The sequence below is a fragment of the Myxocyprinus asiaticus genome, chromosome 40 (genome assembly GCF_019703515.2).
Source record: "Myxocyprinus asiaticus isolate MX2 ecotype Aquarium Trade chromosome 40, UBuf_Myxa_2, whole genome shotgun sequence".
Classification (NCBI taxonomy): Eukaryota; Metazoa; Chordata; class Actinopteri; order Cypriniformes; family Catostomidae; genus Myxocyprinus; species Myxocyprinus asiaticus.
The window spans coordinates 37523831-37534928 of record NC_059383.1 but is presented as its reverse complement, the minus strand read 5'-3'; the positions used below and the strand labels follow the sequence as shown (position 1 = coordinate 37534928).

General features: G+C 37.1%; 1 protein-coding gene across 1 annotated transcript in view; it reads left to right on the top strand.

Moving 5' to 3' along the window:
- Positions 1 to 746: 746 nt before the first annotated feature.
- LOC127431146 (rap guanine nucleotide exchange factor 1-like) overlaps positions 747 to 11098 on the top strand; it is an 84071-nt gene continuing 73719 nt past the window's right edge. The window contains exon 1 of the mRNA XM_051681425.1: positions 747 to 903. Coding sequence (XP_051537385.1) covers positions 876 to 903 — 28 coding nt within the window. The 5' untranslated portion in view covers positions 747 to 875. The remainder of the gene's footprint in view (positions 904 to 11098) is intronic.

Here is an 11098-nt window from a genome sequence, read left to right as displayed (position 1 = left end):
AAAGAAATGAAGGAATGAAAGAAGAAGGGAATAAAGAAAGGAAAGAAGAAAAAGAAAGAAAGAAAGAAAGGAAGGAAGGAAAGAAAAGAAAGAAAGGAAGAGAAGAAAGAAATGAAGGAATGAAAGAAGAAGGAATGAAAGAAAGAAGGGAATAAAGAAAGAAAGGAATAAAGGAAGGAAAGAAGGGAATAAAGAAAGAAAGAAATGAAGGAAGGAAAGAAGGGAATAAAGAAAGAAAGAAATGAAGGAAGGAAAGAAGAAAAAGAAAGAAAGGAAGAAGGGAAGAAAGGAAGAAAGAAAGAAAGAAAGGAAGAAAGAAAGGAAAGAAGAAAAAGAAAGGAAGGAATAAGGGAATAAAGAAAGAAAGAAAGAAGGGATTAAAGAAAAGAAGAAAAATAAAGGAATAAAGAAAAAAGAAAGACAGAAAGATAGATAGATAGATAGATAGATAGATAGATAGATAGATAGATAGATAGATAGATAGATCAGTGTTTGGAACGACATTAACGTGAGGCCGATCAGATTTCATTCTGTCCGGAAATGAACTGATTGATGTTGATTGCTGCAGTGTGTGATTCCAGACAGAGAGGGGCGCTGTGTTCGCATCCACCGGATTCTCTGGATGTGATTGCGCCGCTGTGGCAGATACACACCCGCACAAGCTGTAGCTTTAACTGTCTGTGTGTAGCCAGCGTGTGTACGTGAACGGATTGTTGCCTTTTTTTTTTTTACTTGGATCTATTAAAACCACACCGACACCATACATCAAAATGTGTGGCTGAAGAACGAAACCAGGGATTACTGTGTTTTAACACCCCCCATTCTCCTCCTGTGACTGTCCAAACTGAGGATCTGCTCCGGCCAGCGCAGCGATCATGTCGGGGAAAATAGAAAGCAAGCACGGTAAGCGTGAACCGGCCCGTCTCGCTCACTGCGCGTGCATATGTAGGCCCTGTTACATTAAACTTTTAAGCTGTCCAATCTTTTTTAGTTGTCAAGAATGCATTGATTGCAGGGGTTTATAATCTTAAATTCGGTCAAGAAAGGGAGAGGGAATGAGATGTATTGAAATAAATCAGTGCCCGTTAGCACGCGCTAGCGCCCATCAGAGCTCGTGCTGCTGTTTTGGATATTTAAACGGGACCATCCTGGTGATTTTCTACTGAGATATGCAAGCAAACCGTATTGAGTTAGTTCTGTCGGTGTGTGCAATTAAAGTATTTATCAATGCATGGCCAGCATGCATGCATTTAAATACAAGAGCAACAGTAGACACACATCTGCCTGCTGCTGTTGTCAATCTCGCGCTCAGACAGTCAGATTTTCCCAGGGACTGCAAAATATGTGAAGTTGTATTTTTAATGCAATACAATGCATTGCTTTTATCCTTGTGTTATGCATGGGATAATTTACTGGTGCATCCAAAATTGTGTATCAGTCTAGTTGTTTGTGTTGCACAGATTGTCAATACTTGGAAAAGTGATGTGTACAACCTGTGCCAGCTACTTTAAGTGGACATATTATGGTTTCATTATGTATAGAACGTTTAAAGGGTTCATATGTGTTTTTAAAGGCTTTTAAAATTACACTTGCTTGTATTGGTGAATGTACGTTTGAAAATGATTTCTTAGTTGTTAAATTATAATGACATGAACTTTATTTCAACAAAGTTTTAGGTTCAAATGTAAATGAATGTATAAGGGAAAGTGTGTATTTTAGATGTTGCAAGTTGTAGTGTATCTGGTCTCCATTTCTCCTAAGTTTAGTTTTTTTTTACATTTTATGACACCTTTTTAGCTTTTTTTTTTTGCAGTACAAAGTTCAGTTTAGGCTAAACAGTGGTGTGGTGTGACAAATGAATGTTTAAAGTACAAATATTCTATTAATATGATGTCATAAATCTGCATACGTAATAATCACAAAAGGATTATAAAAATGTTAAAATGGTTTTAGATGCAGCTCACAAAAAATTGTGTGCTCTTATGCATGTGGTGTGTCCAGTTTAGGAATATGACAACTCAAACTGCAGACTTCAGTATGAAGTGTGTGTGTGTGTGTGTGTGTGTGTGCACGCAAGAGACAATGCAAACACATAAGAGTGTGTATGTCTGTTTGGTATTTGACTGTCTCTCTGTAGCTCTGTCTCTCTAGTTGTGTTGAGTCTAGTAACAGAAAGCAACAGGAGGTTTCTTTCAGCGATTGGAAGGAAACTCAATCCCGCTGCTCACCTCACCCTAAACAGCTGTCCTGTACGCCCGGATCGGTTCAGGGTTTAGGGTGAGGCCGCAGGGAGCTTTGTTGTTTATTAGACATTACGGTTATAAAAATATCTTTAGATTGATTACTGTTACTAAGGATGCATGGATGTGCATGATGTTGGTGTGCAGACCATATCGGTATAGGCCAATATGATAAAATAAATAAATATATATATATATATATATAATGTTTTTAGTAATCAGCTTTGCTCTTTATATTGGATCTCGTTATTTGTGTGGTTTCTATCTTTATTCTCTTTCCCCTTTGGTTCATTATGGAGATCAGCCAGTGGTTGACTATCAGTGTAATGAGCACCCCTGAGCTATAACATAAAAATTAGGCATGCACCAATCCGATACCTGGATCGTTAGTGGCTCCGATACTGACGTTTTTAAGCCTGACGAGCCCGATCCAAGTCCAGTACTGTGTGTTAATCATGGTCATTATGATATGTATATACCGTCAATTAAATGGCATAAAAGCACCATTAAAGTTGTCCATGTGACTCGTGCATTTTATTGAAAGTCTCTTGAAGACATACGATAACTTTTTGAATCTCAAAAGGCTGCGTTTAATAAATAAATATATAGTCTGCATGTGGAGCACACTTCAGTAAATGAGTGATTCTGTTGTGTCTCACACACACATAGTAAGTGTGGGGTACTGACACGCTGCTGTTTTTAGCTAGAGCGGCTCGCTATATGCGAATGCTTCACACAAACTCCATCTCAGATATAAAATAAAGTTTTTCTTAATAGGCTACACATTTGTTCGTGTAATTGTTTTTGTTTTCTCTGTTTAACAGTGAAACAGTGTGCGGTTAGAGGTTTGTTTCTTTCCATATGAAAGAATAAACCCAATCAGTTCCACACAGTGAGGTATAGATATTATAAACTGATTTAAGAAAAAAACAACGCTGGTATCGGATCGGGATCAGTTTCGGCACATACTGAGAGTTCGATCACGAGAGAAAAAACTGTAAATGATTGGTTGTTATAAATGGCTATACATTTTCCAATCAGTGCATCATGATTTGTCACCTTTCCAAACAGCCAAGCTGCTTTATGTGTGTTGGAATTCCTCGGTGCGGAAAATTAAAGAATTCTTATCCCCAGGCGCTACTTACCTGAAGGTAAAATTCCTTTGTGGCATGCCTGAAAGGTGCATTTGTCGTATATTAGCGCCACTGAACATGTTCAAACCTTTTAAATCATACTAGCACATTTCTTTTTTGAAAATTGATCTAATTTGGATATTTTGCACGTAACACCTTGTTGATGTTTAAGTCTTTCTCTGCACATTTCTGAAGCCACATTCTTCGCATATTTCTTTCAGGTCCACGTTGTGTCCTGTCTTGTACCAACCTGTCCTGTATACAGAATGTGTGTATCCACTCTTGTTTGGTTTGGAGTTGTGTGTGTGTTTATGTTTGTTTACGGGGTCACCTGTTTGTCTTCTGTGCTTTATTATTTTGGTTGGGTGAATCGATTAACGGTTTTGGCTGTAGGACATGGCACAGATCATCCAGTCTGAGTCTTAACGCCAACCGTTACACAAGAACAGGACAGACTGTGCACTGTGCAGACAGGACTCTGTGTGTGTATGTACTGACGTAATTCATGGCATCAACATGTTTCTTTGTCGCTGTGGATACACTATCCTGATGTCATAATGCCATTATCATTCATACAAAAACAATCAAACGTTTCACCTGCTATTAACTACCTCACTCCGTCTGTCTGTCTCTCTGTCTGTCTGTCTGTCTCTCTATCTCTCTCTCTCTCTCTCTCTCTGATTCTTTCTCTGTGGTGTTGAACAAAACCAGGAAGCTGAATTGACCTCCCTCAACTTCCTTACGACAGTGAGAAAATGAACTTTGAGAGGAAAATGAGTGTGTGAGAAATCCCTTGTGTTTATGTGTGGATACTTCCCAATATGCATGATCTTAAAGGGATAGTTCACCCAAAAATGAAAATTCTGTCATCATTTACTCATCCTCATCTTGTTCCAAACCTGTATGACTTTCTTCCTTCCGTAGAACACGAAAGAAGTTTTGATGAATGTTCACAATGCTCTTTTCCATGCAATGAAAGAATACAGTGGAAAAAATGGACAACAGTTATCATAAGTTGTCTGTGCAAATCATGCGCTATATTCCAAGTCTTCTGAAGTTATTGTGCGTAAAAGAGCAACGTGAACATTCTTCATAATTTCTCCTTTTGTGTTCCACGCAAGACAGAAAGTCATGCGGGTTTGGAACGACATGAGGGTAAGTAAATAATGACATCATTTGCATATTTAGGTAAACTTTCTCTTAATTTTGACTACCAGTAATCAGAGATACTTAAAATGACACTTTTCGGGAGAAAATTTAGCAGTCTTGCAATGTGTCCCATTATATGCCAGAAGTTCAGAGGAACTGGATCTGTGTGTTTTCATGTGGTTCAGCACTTGTGACAGTCCCAAAATAACTTCACTGTAATAATGTTTCATGTATTCTGTGGGTGTGTGTGGGTATTTCAATAGTTGTCTCATTATGCGACTCCCTGACAACAAAACTATTTATATTTATATGTACAAATGTGCAATGCATTCTGTGCGTATGTGTGGGGGGTGTATATTTGTATTTATGAGTAGCTGTATCATTAATCCATTCCCTGACAACAGTGTGTATATGCAGTTGTGCATATAGCCTATGTGTAATATATTCTAAGGGGTGTGTGTATGTATTTCAGGAGATTTATCACTATGTAAATCCCTGACGACAAACACAGGATTAAGTCCCTTACAGAGTTTAACAGTAAACTGAAAGATAACATCTACTACTGAAAAATTCAGACACATCTCACATAAACATTAAGGCCACGTCCACTTTTGCACACTAGAACACTATTTTCCTTTATCAAAAACAGAGACTTTCAAAAAAGCTCTCTCTTTAATCACATACTTTGGAAAAACGACGACATTACGAAACTGACATGGAGGTTTTAAATTTAAAGGGTTAGTACACCCAAAAATTACAATTCTCTCATCCTTTACCAAGGCTTGACATTAATGCTTGTCCGCTTGTCTGGGACAAATGGATTTTTGAAGGGGCAAATGAAAGAGAATTTTACTTGCCCGACCGGACAAGCAGACTGATTAAAACGTCAAGAATGAAAAAATAACCAGCTATATTTGTGATAGCCTAGGCCTGTTTACTTATTAGAAAGTTCATATTCTCATTCTGCTGTTGAAAGTAATCCAGAACACGTTAACTATGCCCAGTTTGATTGACAGGCGGCGTATGCGTGTGTGCTGAACATGCACGTATGTTCTGAAAATGCTCACGCTAATGCGCACCTGAACGGTCAAATACATTTTAAAATTCCACCAAAATGCCCGTGTTGGTGAGGTATTCATGTAAACACAGAGAGTGATGTCTAAAGTGAACGTAAACAGCGGAGAAAAAAACGGATTTGTATTAAAATATCGGACTTGTAAGTATAAATGTAAGCTGCTGTCTAGTGTGTCATTATAATAATCAAACATAACAAGAAAACACTCACTGCTCTTGACTGAGTAACTTTAGTAGCTTTATAAATTCTGAATGTATTATAATCATACGGTGAAGTCCAGTAGTAGTTTTATGTTGCATTTCATTCTGAATGTTTCCTTGAATACTTGAAACTGAATTTTCTTAATGTGTTCTATTATTTTTTATTGTTATTTTATTACTGACTGTTTACTAGTCTTGAATAATTACTTTCCATTGCCATTCTTCCGTAATTAACATATTAGTTAGTGTTATTATTTGTTGTGGTTTTGAAGCTGGTATTGAGAATCGTCAAATTTCACCGTCTACTGACATTTTTGTATTGTGATTAATGTGTAGCCTTTATTGTACATGGTAGATGTTGCAGCAATATCATGATGGAAATGTAGATCTCATTCTAGAGAAGTGTGAGCACCCCTGCTGTAAATGATGGTGATGGAGGCTTTCCTTTATTTGACTACCATACGTAACGAAATCATTATCATATGACAATAGCCTCCTCCCCGTCCCAGTGCAGTTTACATTTCCGTCACAGGGAATTGAGTAGATTGCATAGGTGCACTATTAGGTTGGGCATCGGTCATAATTTTAGAAAAATATACAACATAAACTTTGACATGTTACTTGAACATGTAATTTAAATGTCCTTTTTTCAGTCCGGACAAGTAACTTTTTTTACTCTGACAAGTGAACGACCAATTTACTTGTCCGGAGGACAAGCATATGACAATGCTTAATGTCGAGCCCTGATTTATTCACCCTCATGATATATCAGATGTGTATGACTTTCTTTCTTCAGCAGAATACATATGAATGCGTGATCTCCACTTCTTGTGAAGCCTACCAGATCCTACCGGATCTTTTTCACACCAGAAGTGATTGTATCACATTAGAAGACATTCATTTAACTGCTGGAGTCGTATGGATGGCGTTTATGCTGACTGTCTGTGATTTTTGGAGCTTCAAATGTATGATCACCATCCACATGTATTTTAAGGACCTACTAAGCTAAGATATTCTAATTTTCTTCAAATGTGTTCTGGTGAAGAAAGTCATACACATCTGGGATATCATGAGGGTGAGTAAAAGATGAGAGAATTTTCATATTTGGGTGAACTATCCCTTTAAACAGATGACACATACTTTATTTGAAAGTGCATTGATTTTTTTGCTATGTTTACGCCTCTAATTCACACTAAGGGCTGCAACTAACGATTTTGATAATCGATTAATCGAACGAGTATCAGAACGATTATTCGACTGTTCGGCAATTATTTCAACAATTAATCATTAGCTCTTAACCAATTATTCAGCTTGTGCCCTGACTTAAAAGGTTGTATTAAACATGCAAACAATAAAGAGGACAAAATCATCTATTAAAAATACCTCTAAATGACATTCACTGAATTAAAGGAGAAAAAAATACTTTTAATAAGTATAATTCAGTAAAAACTTCACTGCAAAAATCCTATTGTTATCAAGTGTTTTTGTCTTGTTTTCCATTTTAAATTGTCTAAAAATCCTTAAAACAAGACACATTTACTTGAGAAGCAGCATATAAGATATTTAGACTTTAAGAGAATGCATCTTAAATATAAGTGTGTTTTTTCACTTTGTTATACTTCTGTGAGTGCAGTAAAGACTAAATATATTCAAGATCTATTCTCTAAAAGCAAGTCTAAATATCTTCTATGCTGCTGCTCAGGGGAATGCATCTTTTTTAAAGGATTTTTAGATATTTTAAAATAGTTTTATTTTTAATATTATATTCAACATTCTCAGATAACGTTTTTCTTCTGCATATAGCTGCTTAAGAAAATATATGTTGTTTTAAAGGAGTTTTAGATATTTATATGGAAAAAAAGCCAAAACAAAAACAAATCAAAAATGTATTTTGTTGCAGTGTATAATAGGGTGATGACTACCCTCTCTCACCTTTCTGTTCTCTTCAAATCTCTTTTTTTTTACTCCACAATTTGTAATGCCCAATGTGCTCTAAGTCCTCGTGGTGGTGTAGTGGAGGACGAATCTCAGTTGCCTCCGCGTCTGAGGCCGTCAATCTACACAACTTATCACGTTGCTTGTTGAGCACGTTACCACGGAGATGTGGAGGCTTCACGCTGTTCTCCGCGGCATCCACGCACAACTCGCCACACGCCCCACCGAGAGCGAGAACCACATTATAGCGACCACAAGGAGGTTACCCCATGTGACTCTACCCTCCCTAGCAACCGGGCCAGTTTGGTTGCTTAGGAGACCTGGCTGGAGTCACTCAGCACGCCCTGGATTCAAACTCGTGACCCCAGGTGTGGTAGTTAGCGTATTTACTCACTGAGCTACCCAGACCCCCACTTCAATCCATCTTTAACTAAAAAAACAAACAAACTCTGTCTTATTAATAAAGCTGTGTATTGCCAAATTTGTTCACAATAAGAAATGCACAGTGACACATATATTATGATTCAGTAAATCGCGAGCCATCATGTTATAATCTAGCATGTGCTCGAGGGATGAGCGTCCCGTGACAGAGTGTGCATCAGCCGGTGCAGTTTCAATCTCTCCCCCTTAGATCGGGACATTCACACGACTCATAGAAGATGCGCTGACCGCACAGAGAAATGCCAGTTTCTGAGTTTGTAGTTATTTACATGACCTGCTTCCATGTTATTTGAACTTTAATAAAGCTATAACGCATTAAATATAACTGCATTAAAGATGTAACGCCAGGGTGTTTCCTTTAAAGACACTCGACACGCAAGTTTTGCTTCAGCGGAGCGGCAGCTCCAACTCCACTTATTTCACAACGAGAGTGCTTCTGTATTTACTTATTTTATATTTTTGCATTATAATTCCCTCATACTTTGCGATCTACATCACCTGAAGCTGTGAAAGTTTAGAGTGCATCTGTGAGCGGTGTAATTCTTCCTCTCCTCAATCAGGCACGAGCTGCAGTGTTGCTCTCACGCTTCATCATTAGAGTTTAATGTAATCTCATGTTATGTTAAATGACATCAAACGACTATTCAACAACGAACATTTTTGATGACAGTTTTTTTTATTGTCGACGTTGTCGATAATGTCGACTAATCATTTCAGTCCTATTCACACTAGAACAGTGTTTTCCTCCACCAGAAGCTGAGTGTTCCCAAAACGCTCTCCATAACCGTATACTTTGGAAAGCGATGACTTTAGGAAACTGAAACAGGTTTCAAACTTAAATGGATGATATGGATCACGCTATTCTACTACGCTTACACCTCTCATCCACACTCAGTGTTTTTCTCCACTGAAAAAAGAGCATTTCAAAGACGCACTTCATTACCACATACTTAGGAAAACGATGATGTTTGGAAAATGAAAATGAAGCATGTGGCCTGAGTCACATGGTAAGTGTACTTGTGCACATTTGGGCTTGCTGGTAAATAAAATATTTATTATATATTTGTGTTTTGTTTTTTGGCCAATGTTTTTTCAAATATAGAAACATTGAAAATATCACTGTAATGTTTATTTGGTCAGTTAAGTTGTCTAAAGATCAGATAAGCAGGTCAGTTTCACATTTCCTTCAAGAGTATTGATGTCCAATTCGTGAACAAATATTTTTTTATTTTTTTTCCAAATTGGCATATGTGGTCTAAATAAGTGGTGTGTATTACGTTGTGCAAATCGCTGCTCAGGAACTGTTTGTTTCAATACACCAATTCAATGAACTAAATAAAATGAATGAAACATTTTCCATGCAATTAAATAAAACATTTTCATCAAAAAAGAATTTATTTGAATGAATTTTATCAATTGTTATACAAACTGAAATTCATTTTGTCACAACAAAATTTGTCAAAGTCTTCATGTTAATTATGTTGAGGCAACTTCATTTATACTACTTTTGTTGTTTTTTTGTCATACATTTGTTGTTGTAAGTGTAACAAGTTGTGAGCTTGTAGTCTCAGGGTTAGAGGACGACGTCTTGCCGATGAGTTTTAAATGAAGCGTTCCAACCAGGCATGCGGGGTCCTTAACATTCAACACACAAACAACGATGATGGTGACACTCAAAAATCATATTTTTGGAAATAGATGCACTCACATGACACAAAACCCAAAAACCACACCACTAGTGCAAATACTGCAATAAAAAGCAAATATTAAGACATTCATTTGCAGTTTTTACTAATGGAGCGGTGCATGCTGGGAACCTGACATCACATGTACATCTGGTTATGGCCAACAAAATGTATTTAAGTTGTCCCAATGCAAATGGATTAAGTGAACAAATTTAAATTGATTGCACACAATAAAATTAAGTTGTGACAAAAAAAATTTAAGAATTGTTACATTGGCTCATTTTAAGGACCTACATTCAACAAGGAGCAAAATAAATGTTTTGAGTGTTATTTGTGACATCCCTCAAAATGATTTGAAATAAGAACGCATAAATATTGAGAGATTGATTATCATCAAAAGGCTAAAAAAATTATTTTATTTTCTGACCTGTATCACCATTTACAAAAATATTGCCATTAATTGTCATATCCTTACAATGGAGTTTAGCTGTGATATAGACATGTTTTTTTTCAGCAAATTTAAAGCACAATTTTAATGTGATTATGTGATCTACACTCATGCCGACCTAAAAGAAAAACATTTAATGTAATAGTTCGAAAGGTCCTCAATATGCTTCAATTGGCTTTGGCTTCTAATTCCTGATTGGTTTAACTGGAGTGTGGTGTGCTGCGATTGGCCATTGGGAAATTTTAGGCCTTTGGCCAGAATAAGTGAAGAATTATTTTGGGTAGCTCTCTAGCCACTTGTTTTTGTTTTGTTTTTTTATCCCTAAACTGTCATTTGGGGTTTTAAAGAAATGAGCACAGTCGATTACTAGAATGAAAAACATGCTCTTTCTATCCTGAGCTAAGGAAATTAGACGGTACATGCAAAGTGTGTGTGTTTGAAAGAAGCAGGCGTGTGTGTAGAAGTGCAAAACTTTAGTGGGGATGAAGTATGGATGGATGTCAAATGGAGAGCTACAGACAAGGAAAATCGCCTGTGCACTCTGATTTGAGTTTTATGGAGGTTTCAATCCTATTGACCATTTTCCATGTCCTTTTGTCTTTTTCCTGTTCAGTGTAATTCAGTGTCCATGTGCTGTATTTTCCATGCCGAAGGCTTTATCGATCATTGCTCACATGTCAGATAGCTTTTTAGCTCTCCAGAGTGAGAACGTGATTGCCTGATTGCTCTGTTAGTTCCTTTTGGAATCTGGATGTGTTGGCATTCCAGCGTCTTCCGGCACGCATGAAACAC